The sequence below is a fragment of the Adiantum capillus-veneris genome, chromosome 8 (assembly GCF_014529385.1).
Source record: "Adiantum capillus-veneris isolate H3 chromosome 8, ASM1452938v2, whole genome shotgun sequence".
NCBI lineage: Eukaryota > Viridiplantae > Streptophyta > Polypodiopsida > Polypodiales > Pteridaceae > Adiantum > Adiantum capillus-veneris.
The window spans coordinates 146,029,246-146,043,690 of NC_140938.1; the positions used below are offsets into that span (position 1 = coordinate 146,029,246).

At 44.0% G+C, this 14,445-nt stretch overlaps 1 protein-coding gene across 2 annotated transcripts in view; it reads left to right on the plus strand.

Annotated features, from left to right (window-relative positions):
• Positions 1 to 1,307: 1,307 nt before the first annotated feature.
• Positions 1,308 to 14,445, plus strand: part of LOC147453124 (isocitrate dehydrogenase [NADP]-like) — a 96,056-nt gene continuing 82,918 nt past the window's right edge. The window contains exon 1 of one of the 2 annotated variants that reach the window (XM_086518607.1): positions 1,308 to 1,710. In XM_086518607.1, coding sequence (XP_086374733.1) covers positions 1,485 to 1,710 — 226 coding nt within the window. In that variant the 5' untranslated portion in view covers positions 1,308 to 1,484. The remainder of the gene's footprint in view (positions 1,711 to 14,445) is intronic. The other variant, XM_086518606.1, reaches the window with a different exon arrangement.

Here is a 14,445-nt window from a genome sequence, read left to right on the forward strand (position 1 = left end):
CTCCACCGCTATTTCGAACAGCAACAAGAGAAGGCATCGTTGTTTGCTATTGATAGGAAGGGAGATAATGTCACCCTAGAACCACAAAAGCGCTATCCTCATGCCATTAGCCAAAAAACATATAAGAAGGCATTTAGAATGACAATGCACACAGCCTGCATGGACCACGTGTGTTTCCCACCCTTGCCATGTCATCATTGATGTTATCCAACAAGGTGAACCCATCCTATAGTGCATCACTTCCCCCCCCCCCCCCCCCCCCCCCAAAAAAAAAAAACAACAAGACCACCCAACCAACTTGACAACTCAACCACATAGACTTGCCCTCCAAACATATGCCCACATACTAAACGTGTGGTCTATCTCCTCAACCAAGCATTGTTGCAAATTTTCTCACACAAAAGTACACCTTTTGTGACACCATCACTCTCATTCCATCTCAAAACAACTCTATGCTTCCGTATGTAGAGCTTCTAATAGTGAAACTCTCTGTGGTTAATTTTGCAGCATGTCATGTTTGGTTCTCCTCTAGCTTCAACCTTTTATAGACAATTACTAGGAAGTCTAATGCCCTCTATAAATGCTAAAAGTTTGGTTTTCACTTAAGGTTGTCGGATGGAATGGACGCTCGGACGCAAGCAACCCAGCCTAAGGTTACACTTCACGAACACTTGATAAAGAATATGATGTCTACTTACCTCGTCTTATAAAGTGGTCAAATCCAATGAGCAAAAGGACTCCACTTTCGACCATAAGTGACATTGGCAAAAGGTTGCCTATGTCCAATGAGCAAAAAGACCACTTTCAACCATACGTGACATGGGCAGATCAAGGGATTGACGACCCTTAAATTATCCATGTGGCACTCCCATTGGCTGATGAAAGGGAACCCCCCCCCCCCCCCCCCCCCCCCCCCCCCAAAAAAAAAAAAAAAAAACAAACAAACAAACCATCAAAATAAGAAAAAATTACCAAAATACCTCTCTAATTTGTGGAAATTCCCAAAGTACCCCCTGTATTTTGTCCAAAATCCCAAAATACCTTGAATAGGAGACTAAACATTTCCAAAGACAATTCTTTTTGTATCTTTTCATAAGACGATTGATTGTCTATCATTGTAAGATGTTAAAATTAACCAAAATTTGAGCTAGTTATGTAGGCTTTGACGATGAATTGTTTTCATTATTCTTAGAGAAAAATACCTTTTCTTTGCTAACTAATTCATGAGAAATTATGTGTTCAGCTGTCAAAGTAGTTCGGTAATTTTCCCAAAAATAAAATAAAATCTGATGCCCCCTAACCTCAGGGCGCCTTAAGCATTGATCCCAGCCAATCCATGCGGCACAATTCTGAATTTCTGAGTTGATCTCAGCTTGCCACCCTCAATTCTCCAGTACGATAACCAAGTGCAGACGTGGGCCATGACTATAAGAATATTTAATTTCATGCATTCGACAACCTTCCCGGTCCGTGGATTCTGAGAAATGATGCTACGAGTTTCCCCTCAAGCTTTCTGCTTTTTGCCTTTGATCGTAAAAGCTCCTTCCTTGGCAACCTGCAGGCTAGCTTTCTCCAGCCCTCGCTCCACCCAGCGGTCGGCATCAAGTGCAGCTTTCTGTTGCCCTGCGCTCCCTTCCTCGTCAGCCATCCATACAGCTTCCATGGCTTTCCACAAAATTCACGTCGACAACCCCATCGTTGAAATGGACGGTACCCACCAGAACTTTCTCTAAATCTTGTTAATCTGCTCTTCAAACATCATATATGACAATAAGCTTTCCAATATATCTTGGCAGGGATGTGCTGATGCATTTTACATAGTTTACACTTGTGTAGAAGCTTGCTTTTTAAGATGACAGGAGTTAGAATCATGTTGAAGTCGGAAGGATTCACAATCCCATAGTTTTTGCAAGTGGGTGGGATTTTGATGATTCTCACATGCGATTTCATAATGCTGTCATTTACAAGTGCATTGATAGGGCTAGCGTAGACGAAGTATGTGAACCAATCCGTAGGGCTCACTATGTTTGATGCCCCCGGTCATTACCCCACTAGTTTACTCAAGGATACACGGAACTCAGGACCCACTACTTCACTCCCATACTAAGAAGGATACTTGAACCGAGAAGGGATGCTACCCCAAAACTTTAAGATTCACACTAGAATCAAAATACAACTATATGTGTGCTCTTGAAAATTTTGGAAGAAAAAGACCATAATATAAATTCATGCATAGTACAGAAATAAACCTTCTTTTTTTGAAAAATGTAAGAAATGTAGTGACATTACCATTCACTTGAACTCACATAGTACATTACATGCTCTACAAAGTGTGACGGTTTTAGAGTTAGGTTTTTACATCTAGGTTAAAGACGCAACCGATCTGTGCTTCCGTCTGGATGGTCACAGGGAGACACCTTTGCTTGTTAAAATTCAATTTATATATTTTTGGTAAACTTTTGAAGGGCAGCTCATTTTGTTTTGGTAAAAAAACAGGCAAATTACCCAAAAATTGGTAAAATGCCTGTCAAAAAGTAAACATGGGACTCACAACACTCTTCCTGTGGAAAATTGGTCCATACCAAACTCTATGTCAGAGCTAATCTCCTCCTATGCCACACATTGATTTTCTTGCTTTAAATTGTTTCCTCTCTCTAGAGAGTGCTGATTTTCTATCTTGATAGTTTTCTCTCTCTCGCATTTTTGCTCTCTGCGAGACCTGCTGATTTTCTCACAGTAAAAATTCTGCCAGAGTTTCTCTCTAGTTCAGAGGGCTTTCTCTCTCTAAAATGATATTTGCTTTGACCACTCTCTACCTCTTACATGCTTACAAAATCTTACTTATGTGTACTTTATTTTTTGAATGATCACAATTTTTAATTTTATTTTTTGGGTGTGTTGTGTACGCTGTTTTGTGTGATTTCTATTCATGGGCAGCCATGTAGGCTTTGTAAGGAGCCTTGAGGGTCTACTCTAGACACACAAGTGGAAGTAGATTTCTTGGAGTAATTGCGGATAGGTGTCAACTTGGAGAAACACTTGTTCTCATTTTTGTATTGGCTGCCAAGTCTATAAAGATAAACCCGACTTGAGGTGCTGAGTGGTAGTTCAGAGCCTCTGATTCTGTTGTGTAGGAGCATCTGCTCCACCATGTTCTCTTCTTTGAACTCTCTTTTGTTAGTTCAGTTGTTCAAGTTGTTTGAAGTGCTAAAGTTGATTCAAGTGTTGAGATTCTAGTTGTTCATGATATTCTTTCAACCGCTAGTCCAAAGTGGTAATGATGGTATCAAAGATTATTGCTTTGTTGCCTTATGCAAATCGAAGGGCGGTCCTATGAACTACCATGGCTTTTGAGTGTACCAAACATCTAGGTGGCAAAGTAGTAGTTTCAATTGCTCCGTTGAACGAAGTACCATAGAGCTTGACTAAACAAAATCTTCCGGTGTCACCAAAGTGGTGCCATGGTAGTTGCTTATCATATTGACGGATTGATGATGTGGCGGCACGGTGTCGGAGTGCACGGTTCTCCAGGGTCGATTGGGAAAGCACCGGCTTTTGGCTATAGATAGATAGTCAGTGTAGCCTCAAACCAAGGGAATCCAGTGCAGATAGGGAGAATTTAAGGATTAATAAGAGTGTATAGAGAGTAATTTGAGAGAGACGGACATGATTGGGAACACAATTTATGGGTAAAAGCAATAAGAAATTACATGTAATTGACTCTGGAATCCAACAGAAGCTATCGATTCATGATCTCTGATACCCTATTACAAAGGCTGTACGAATTTCGGTGATTTTGGGGTGATGTTGCTCCAGGCCACTCCTCAACTGCTCTCAAGACCTAAGCAACTTGCAGCAAACCGATCCTCTAACCTCCTGCTTGGACCAACTCTGTGCATCTCTTTAAAAGTCCACCCGATGGAAGGGCTCCAAGGGCCTCTTGCATGAGGGACTCAAGCTTGAAGCTGGTGAAGTAACAACTCTCCCAGGGCTCCTCCCTTGGAAGCAGTCCTCTGACCACAAACTTCCCAAGAAGGGCTCTGTTGTGCTGTGCTGGGTCGATGATCCCTAGCCCCCCTTGAGAACATGGTAAGGTGATGACCTACCAGGCTACTTTGGCCCGGGCTAACTGGGTGTCGCGCCTTGACCAAAGAAAATTCCTGATCAGCCTCTCTAGCTGGCTGATAAAAGAGCTCGAGAAGATCTAGCAAGATGTGATGCACCACACCTGGTTGGCCATTACAACTCTGCCTGCCAAAGAGAGCCATGCCAAACTCCAATGCAACAACTTCCTCCTAATGGACAGGAGGAGGGGAGCAGTCTGCTGCTCTGGGGACAAGTTTATGCCGACCTGAAAACCCAAGTAACGAACTGGAGTCTCTGGGAGAATCCACCTGAAACCCTCACCTGGCGACCAATTAAGCGTGAGCATTGCCAACCCACAAAGCTACTGTATTCCTCCAATTGATCAGAGCTCCTATGTTGCTAAATTGGCTTTATTTGACAGAAAAATAATTCTAAATGAATTATTGGATTTATAAGTGAGAGGGTTTTCTTGCTTGGAACACCAAGGAAAAATAATTCTAAATGAATTATTGGAATTTTAAGTGAGAGGGTTTTTCTCACTGGAGACATCCGAGTACAGAGTATTCCTAGTGCGTCATTCAAAGTAATGACGGGAGCACTGTGAATGGGAATATCTGTAAGGCCACCAAGAATGGGTACTTCTGATGCGTCACATTGGATGGGTGACAGGGAGCATTGGGAAGAAGTATCCGACCATCCAGGAACGGACATCTCTGATGCGTCATAGGATGGGTGACATAGAGCATCGTGAAGGAGATTGTACCATAAGTTTGGTAGGAAAGGAGTAGGTGATGGGTATTCTTGATGCGTCACAAGGCGGGTGACGGGTGCATCGGAAAGGGGATATTCATAGTCGAGAGGAAATCCGAACTGGAAAAGAGGAATACGCGTAAAGACGCAAGCACAAGAATAAAGATGGGTTCTGAGAAGCTTTTCTTAGAAAGTGGAAAATTTGAACGAGTTTTCCGGGAAGAGCAGACGCTTTCCCGCGAGGAAATCTATGTTTGCATTGCATTCGTGCATGTGGTTGCATCCAGGGACGCCTGGGAAGTGTTGTGAAAGGCATTGTTTTTAACTTATAAGGTTTTATTGAGTTTTTGGGCAGGTTCAAACCAATTTTAAAATATGCCGGCTGTCCACTTAATAAGTGGGCAGCCACTTAGAAAATAAAGCAACAAAACCAGCCAGTGATTTCTCTCTCCCTATTTCGGGTAGAACAACAAAAAAAAAAAAAAGGCCGCGATCTCTACGCGAGCAGCTATTCGTGCCGTTGCCAAGGAGCTTTAAAAGCACCACATGTCCTCACTGAAGGAGGAGTTACCAACGTCAGCAAGAGAAGACTCTGCCGCTAGATAATGGAAGAGATCGCGAGACTACGAAGCACGGAAGTCGCTTTTCCTGCGCAAATCGTGAAGGAGAAGCGAGAAGGCTTCGGCCTATGCTTGGGAATTTCGGGAACGGAATTCGGAAATTGTCTGCAGTCTCGACTCCGAGTACAGACGGAAAAAGGATTGAGAGCTCGTCTCTCGGATTTCCCTTACAGGAAGGAACGACCATCGAGTCAGAGAATTAGAACGGAGGGGTTTTCTCCGGTTCTTGTGCTTGTAAAAAGATTCTCCCTAATAAAGGATTCTCTTTAAGGAGGGGGACCAACCCATCTTCTGGTCCCCAGTACTATGTCGATCTTCTCACTCTCTCTCTCTCTCTCTATTTATTTCTCTCTATATCCTTTGGCTTCAGTATTAAGTGATAAATTCTATTTATCTGAGTATATTTTATATTGTTATGCGCTCCCGTTTGTGACAGTGGTATCAGAGCATGATCTCCTCTCTTTCTCTGTAAAGGAGGACGACTCTGGGAAGATACAGGAAGAAGCCATGACAAGCCATCAGAGAAGTAAGCCTAAGTCCTGCAGGAAAAAGCTCGCAGAGTTGGGAAAATTTTTCTCTCTGCAAGAAGTGGACACAAGACTTGGGATTCTCTGAGAAGGCGACGAGCATGATGCTCAAGAACCTAGAGAATCCAAGGAGCGGATATCCATGAACATCAATACACCACGAAATTCCGTTATTTCGGGAAGGATATGAAGGAGGTCTGTAGACCTAGGAACACTCCGGTCAAGTTTGATACTTGTGAAGAAAGAGAAGATGTCCCGAAAGCTATTGCTTTTATTCGACAGTTTGAAGTTGCCTTTGCAAACGGCAATTTATGAGAAGCGTCGAAGATGAGGCATGTGACCAAACACCTCAAGGGGATTGCAAGTACTTGGTGGTATACCAAAGCTATGCAAGGAATTTACAACAAGGCTTGGATTCAATTCAAGGCTGAATTTTTCGACAAATTTTTTTCCTCTACGCTTTGAGGAAGGCATCAAAGATGATTGGGATCGGTTTGCCCAATAGGAACACGAGTGAGTCAAAGCAAGTAGTGGTTCATTCTTGCCAAGGTAGCTCCACTCTTGATCCTCTTTGAGGAAGGAAAGATGAAGAAATTTAACGAAGGACTTTTGCCCGAATTTTTTTAAACGCATCCGCAAGATACTTTGCAGCAGATGGTGGAACCGTGGACTCAGCAATACAAGCTGAAAGTATACATTCAATGTACATAGAATCTAATCCTCGCAGTGGGACGGCAACCATTGAACACAGAAACAATGAATTTTTGTTACCTCTCCTCGAACGATACGTTGCTATCCGGAGAAAGTTTGGAGTAAGGGAATTCAATCTAACTCCTGAGTTTTTGAATAGACGACCCTCAAACTTCAAGTGAGAGGGCAGGTTTGATCAAAGTTAAATCTTTGAGGAATTCATAAACTGCGTATTGCTTTTATGTACGAGATATGCATGTGTCTAACTAGAACAATCACTCTCGAGTGTTTATGAGAGTAGAATTGAGTTGAAACATTGCTTTATGCGATGGATTGGTTTGCTCAAAGATCCGGAAGGTCAACTATTGATCTCGTATCCGGTAGTTCACCAACAAATTACCTGCTATTGTGGGTAGGACGACAGAAAGAAAGGAACCATTCCGAGATTTCAACCAAGAAAAGCTTTTACTAAGCTTGAGTACCTTATGAACCAACACCCCCTACCTGGTAAGGGAGGACATGGTAGTGCTTTTCGCACAAGTGAATGAACACTCTCTTTACGAGGGAAGGAACGAGCGACGACTACGGCTTGTGCTAGAGGAATCCAAAGATTGAAATCCTACTTTATTTAATGAGTGGGTTTTGCTCTAAGATCGAGCCAAGGGATCGTCAGGTTGAACGTCTTCGCTCTAAGGATCTTACAAAGGGAAGGTAATTTCCCAGGGTTATTGAAACTTATGTACACCTTTGGGTACATGGATAACACACGAAGATGCAGACCTATGCCAAGGTGGGTCATCTACCAGTTGAATTTTTTTCTGCTAAACGGAATGAGATGAACCAACTAATCCACTATCCTCTACAAATTTTTGTAATGCATCGAACTGTCGCTGCATACCCTCTGGTGAGTCAGAGATCAGCACAATATCATCAGCATATAACAACAATGGGATCCACGTCCCTTTGAGCTGGGCACCTCTATCACCCTCTTTGTCAATGTAATTAGATACCTCATCAACATACATACCAAATAGAGTAGGAGACAATGGGCAACTTGTTTCACCCCAATGGTCGAGTGAACTAAATCAGATATCCCCTCCAGAGTGTGTACATGTCCCATCGCTGATTTGTATAGAGCCATAATCCCCCAAATCAACACTATGGGCACCCCCATCTCCTGCAGTCTGCCCATCAATCGAGCTCTCGGTACCATGTCATCTGTGCATACCAGCATAAGTGTCCCCCTGAAGAGCTAAATGTTTGGAAGACTCAAGGACCAGTCTAGCATATCTGTCTCTAGTAGTATCCCACAAGCTGTACACAAAGGAGATTGATTTGGTAAGCGCGTCAATCCCCATGGGAGGGGCAGCTAGCTCTGCTCGAATGATAGCGTGGGGTATGGAGGCCTTGGCTCTGATCAGTCGAGAGATCATAGATACCAAGGGCTTCTCCATACGTCTCCAACCATCCTGGCCTACAGAAGGACCCCATGTCTGCACCCAAGACACCTCATCAGCATACATACCAAATAGAGTAGGAGACAATGGTCAACCGTGTTTCACCCCAATGGTGGAGTGAACTAAATCAGATATCCCCTCCGGAGTGCGTACATGCCCCATCACTGCTTTGTATAGAGCCATAATCCCCCAAATCAACACTATGAGCACCCCCATCTGCTGCAGTCTGTTCATCAATCAAGCTCTCGCTACCATGTCATCTGTGCATACCAGCATGAAATGTCCCCGTGAAGAGCTAACTGTCTGGAAGACTCAAGGGCGAGTCTAGCATATTTGTCTCTAGTAGTATCCCACAAGCTGTGCACACAGGAGACTGATCTGGTAAGAGCCTCAATCTCCATAGGAGGGGCAGCTAGCTCTGCTCAAAGGATGGCGTGGGGTACGGAGGCCTTGGCTCTTATCAATCGAGAGATCATAGATACCAAGGGCCTCTCCATACGTCTCCAACATACCTGGCCTACAGAAGGTCCCCATGTCTGCACGAGAGAGAGAGAGAGAGAGAGAGAGAGAGAGAGAGAGAGAGAGAGAGAGAGAGAGGGGGGGGGGGAAGAAGAAGATCACTTTAACGTCGTGGGAACTTATCCCAAGAGACCTTAAAGATCTATCTGACAAAGAGAGTTGAACTCAAGACCTCTTACTCAAGAGGAAAATCGCAATAACCAATCTACCACACTTGGGTGATAGAGAGGTTGTACCATTTTGCTCCTTGTATTAGCACCCACACACACGCCCACACACACACCCGTGAAGAAAGGTATTTTAACGTCGTGGGAAACTATCCCAAGAGACCTTAAAGACCTATCAGAGGAGGAGAGGTGAACTCAAGACGTGTTATTCAAGAGAGAAATGGCATAACCAATCTACCACACTTGGGTGATAGAATGGTTTTACCATTTTCCTCCTATTCGCGCACGCGCGCGCGTGCGTGCGCACACACACACACACACCCGTGAAGAAGATTATTTTAACATCGTGAGAAACCATCCCAAGAGACCTTAAAAATCCATACGTCTCCAATCATCCTGGCCTACAGAAGGTCCCTGTAACAGACTTGGACACTCCAAGTCAAGAATCAACCGCGACAGCACCAAATAACCACTTCAAAACAATTCACAGATCACAATAGATTTGCACTGGCCCGACGGAGTTCTGTGCCGAGAGATATTGGCCCCAAAGACTGGCGCCCCTTTCGGTATTTCTTTTTGTATTAATCAATCATCAAAGTACAAGAGAGCGGTTAGGGTTTCACTCTCAGACTCTGCGTCCATATGCTCTGAGAAGTGAGGCCCTCACCACTAATTTAAAGATTACAAGGGATGCCCAAAAGCAGAGCCCCAAAAGCTTTTAAAATAAAAAGCATCAGTTCTCTCTCTCTCTTAGAGTCTTTTCTCTTTTTTTTAATTAAAAAAAAGCAAAATTCGCGTCGCTCATCATTTAAAAAAAAAAAAAAAAAAAAAAAAAGCCTCCGCGATTTCCGGAAATTAGGGTTTCTGGCAGAAATTAGGGTTTTTGCTGTCCGCCACGTCATCACTTTGTGACATACCCCCCTCTTGAAAGCATTGTAATCGACCGCGATTACGCCTGCAAAACCGACAAAAGCCATAAACTGTCTTAGCAGACACTGACTGTTAGTACCTACGTACTAGGAACACACATCTAGCACATGTACGAAATCGACAGTCACATCACAGGACATCACCATACATCACAGGACATCACATGACATTCAACATTCATTCGGATCTTAGACCATGATTTATCGGCAATGTAGCTAGCAATCACATCTAGGTCCAATCGGGACCTCATCGATGTCCGATTGACTAACCCCTATTGCAACCATGTCTATTCGAGATCGATCAGACCAAAATGCTGCAGTCATTTCGGCTATCAATTCCTGCACTCACAAGAAGTCAAGCACAAATCAGTATCATTATCAGGAATTCCATTTCATAAAGTCATCCAGCAGAATACTGTCAGCTCTAAGTATCCCTGAAGCTCAAAGAGACATCAGTGACTTTAGTATCAAAATCGAGGCATTTGTTGACAAAGGAGCGGAGTAACTCCCCTCTTATGCATCCCACTGCATCAGATCTTCGGCCAAGCTGAGTTTCTGGGTTCCGTTTGGAGTAGACTATACTAAACCAAAACATCGAGGTAAAGTTTCACAATCCGAGGAGTATCTGCTAGGTCCTCCTCCTCCATCCACTTCGCATCAAATGCAGGAAAGTTCTTGAACTTAACCAAGAACTCTTTCGGACTTTACCTTTCTTCGTATCATTATGTGCCAAAATCTGCTCAGGAACAAGGATCTCCTCGTTTTCTTCCACTTCGGGTTGCTCATCAGGCTCCCCATCATGAGGCACATCACCCTTAACAGGTTTCAAGAGACTCACATGCAATGCATTGTGAATCCTCCAAGTATCTGGCAGTTTCAATCGGAAGGAGACATCATTTATCTTGTTAGTGATCTGGAAAGGTCCGTAGTATTGCATACTAAGCTTTGGAAAAAAGCCTCTCCTTTCCCTTTTTCTTTCATAGTCGTGCCTTCTCAAAAGTAAGAGCACCCAATCATCCTCCTTCAATTTGAAGTCGCGACGATGGTGATCCGCTGCCTTTTTCTGTCGTTCTTGAGACTCCTGCAAAGTCTCGCGAACCTTGACAATAGCCATATCCAAATCTCGCGAATATTCATCCGCTTCAAGTATCTAATCTTTCGTGCTCAGGAAGGATGGAACCTTCGCAGCACTTTCAACAATCTCACATGGCGTCTTCCCCGTCGAAGAGTGTATCGTGTTATTGTAGGCAAATCCCACCAAAGGTAAGTTCTTTTCCCATTGAGTCTTTTGATCCGAGATACATGACTTCAATAAATCTAAAATCACTGAATTGGCAATCTCAAATTGCCCGTCAGTCTGCAAGTGGAACGATGACGAGAACTGCAACCGCGTGCCAATGTTCTCCAAAATTGCCTTCCAAAACAAACTCATAAATCTGGGGTCTCTATCGGAGACAATCGTCTCACACGTGCCATGTAATCGGAAAATCATTGTGATCATTCTGTGTTCTCGAGAGATCAAAAAATGAAATCCATTGCAATACTTTCCCAGGGGTGGGTGGGTATGGGTAAAGGCTATAACAATCCCTGTGCCTTATGCCTGTCAAACTTGACCTTCTGGCATACCAAGCAACTGCGCACAAACTCTTCCACATCCTTTTTGAGTCTCGGCCCAAAGAAGTATCTCTCTACCCCTTTCATGGTGGTAGCAATGCCGCGGTGACCGGTAAAAAGTGGACAGTGGCATTCAGTCATAACCTTATCCCTCAACGGCCGTGTAACGCACAACATAGTCTTTTTCATCAAGTAGCCTTCCGAAGGGAGTATCCAGCTACTGTCTCCCCATCCCGTATCCGTGTGAAAATATCTGCAAAATCTGTATTTGTGGCATACTGATCGACCATATCCTCGAAGCTCCTATGATGTATCGCGGAAACAGCCAACAGAACCAACGGTTTCCGAGACAAAGCATCTGCCACCACATTCTTCTGTCCCTGCACATGGACAATCTGGAAGTGGAACTGTGACAAGATGTTCGCCCACCGCATCTGCTTTTCCGAAAGCTGCTTCTGTGACAAGAAGTAGCACAAACTCTGATGGTCTGTAAAGACAGTAAAATCCGCTCCGAGTAGGTAATGCCGCCACCGAGTAAGAGCATGGATAACCACCAAAAGCTCTTTCTCATAAATCTGTGCTGTCATCTCCGGCCTAGAGAACAAACGGCTCTCGTAAGCTATGACATGGCCTTCTTGCATCAAGACCGCACCCAGACTACGACCACAAGCATCACAGTATACTTCAAATGACTTCTGCAAGTCCGGCAAAGTCAAAATAGGTCCCGTAGTCAATTTCTCTTTCAATGTCCGAAAGGCAGTCACCTCTGTGGGTCCCCACGAAAAAGGTACTCCTTTCTGTGTCAAGGTATGCAAAGGGGAAGCAACCTCTGTAAACTTTCGTATGAACCGCCTGTAGTACGAACACAGTCCCAAGAAGCTTCTAACTTCATGGACATTCCTCAAATCGGGCCAATCACGGATAGTCTCTATCTTGGCCGGGTCCATTTGCACTCGTGCTCTGCTGACACAATGTGTCCCAAAAAGTGTATCTCTAGTAGGGAAAATTCACTTTTCTTTGCATTAATCACTAATGTGTGATCTCGTAATGCCTGAAAGACTTGAAGCACATGATCTCTGTGTTCTGCCTCATTCTTGGAGAAAACAATGATGTCGTCAAAGAAAGTGCCAACAAATAGCCTGTACTCTCGAAAAATCCTGTCCATAATCCGGTTAAATGTCGCAGGAGCATTGGTTAAGCCAAAAGGCATCACCAAAAACTCAAATAACCCAAAAGTCGCCCAAAAAGCTGTCTTGTAGACATCTCCTGGCGCTATCCTGATCTGATGATATCCACTCTTCAAGTCAATCCTGCTAAAGCACGAGGATCCCTGTAACCTGTTGAGTATATCATCGATCCTAGGAATCGGAAATCTGTTCTTTGATGGTGATTTCGTTGAGAGTGCTATAATCGATGCACATTCTCCAAGATCCGTCTTTCTTCAAAACCAACAACACTGAAGAGCAATACGGTGAAGTACTAGGCTGGACAAGACCCTTTTCCAAGAGGTCTTTCACTGGGTTCATAATCTTTTCATTCTGTACTCGGCTCACACGGTAAGGTGGCCGATTCGGTGGCGTGCTTCAGGGTATCAGATCAATGGTCTGATCTTCAGGCCCTCTGAAAAGCAATCGGCATGAGTGTGGAGAAAAATCTTGGCGTTCTTTTGATCAGGTCAAAACATATTCAACCTTTATCCATCGTTCAGTTCTCTTCCAAAAGAATGAGTAAGAAATTGAAGTTCATCAAGTACAATCTCTAAGCCCTTCATTTATCAAAGTCGCTTTCTCGGCCTGCTAGTCAACCACGACGTAGTTCTTGTGGTACCAAGGGATCCTGAGTAGAACGTCACTCGTGTGCCCTGAACACCCCTGTCATTGCAAACAAAGTTTGCCAATGCTCGGTGTAATGGCAACATCCCATCCGGGTGCCAGTCGAACTACCTCCGCCTGTGGCGTCGGTCTGTCAGGCGTAATTCCAAATCGAGCCGCCAATTCCAAGTGAAAAGAAGTTGGCCTTGGCTCCTTCAAAAGAGCTTCCTGATCCTTCACTTTGCCCCAAAAGCGGCAAAGTTTGTACTTTCATTCATTAGATTCGGTGCAAGTCCTACGCCATGTGGTACCAGTTCTGCTTTTCTATCTGCCTTTTCTGCCACGTTCCTCAGCTGCTCTCGAACTCTCAGGCCTGTCGTCGTCTTTATCATTCTGTTCTTTTTGTGCCTTATTAGGGCACTTCGCGGAGATATGTCCATGTTCCCCGCATCCAAAGCACTTCCCCTCTCCAATGAAGCGAGCTCTCTCCTCAGGAGTGAGCTTGCGTCGTGCATCCTTTTTCTCTGGGTTGCTCTTTTTTTCTTTCTACTTTCATTCCCAGAAGTCTGTTCGGCTCATTGTGTCATTTTCTCATCGGTGGGGTAAGTCAGACTGCCAGAGTGAATGGCAAAGCCCTGCTTCGCATGACTCATCAACTCTTGAATAGAAGCTGACTTCTGTTCCAAGCAGTGATCTCGGATCTCTGTAGGTAGACCCAAGGTAAACCGCTCGATCTGTTCTCTGAACGAGATCTTCTTGAATGAAGAGGTGGGTAGAAAAGAGCTCCAGAATCTTTCACAATAAGCATTGATTGTATCTTTCTTGGTCATCCAAAGATGGTTCCAAGCAGCTCGTACATCTCGTTCATATTCTTGCGTCAACCAAGAAGAAATAAAAAGCTTCTTAAATTTCAGCCATGTAACTAGCGTAGTCTTGTTTAAAAGAAGCGTGGACCACCAAGTATGAGCATTCCTCTTAAAGTAAGAGGCAGCTCTCCGAATCTTGGAGTACTCTGAATAGCTTCCTCCCGCGAAAGCAATGTCAAACTGCTGTAAAAAAGACAAAGCCTTCGAAGCATCTGAGTATCCTGAAAAGTATCAAACTTGATCGAGTGGCCACCTTCCTTAAACTCTCGGACTTTCTTGCTTTCATCTTCGAGAAAGTCATACTGGTTGGCTTTGTAGAAATTCTTCTTGTTCGCATAAAAGTTTCCATGATCAGAATCTGAGCTGTCTATAGACAAGTCCTCAATAGAACTGTCAGTCTTTGGGCGAG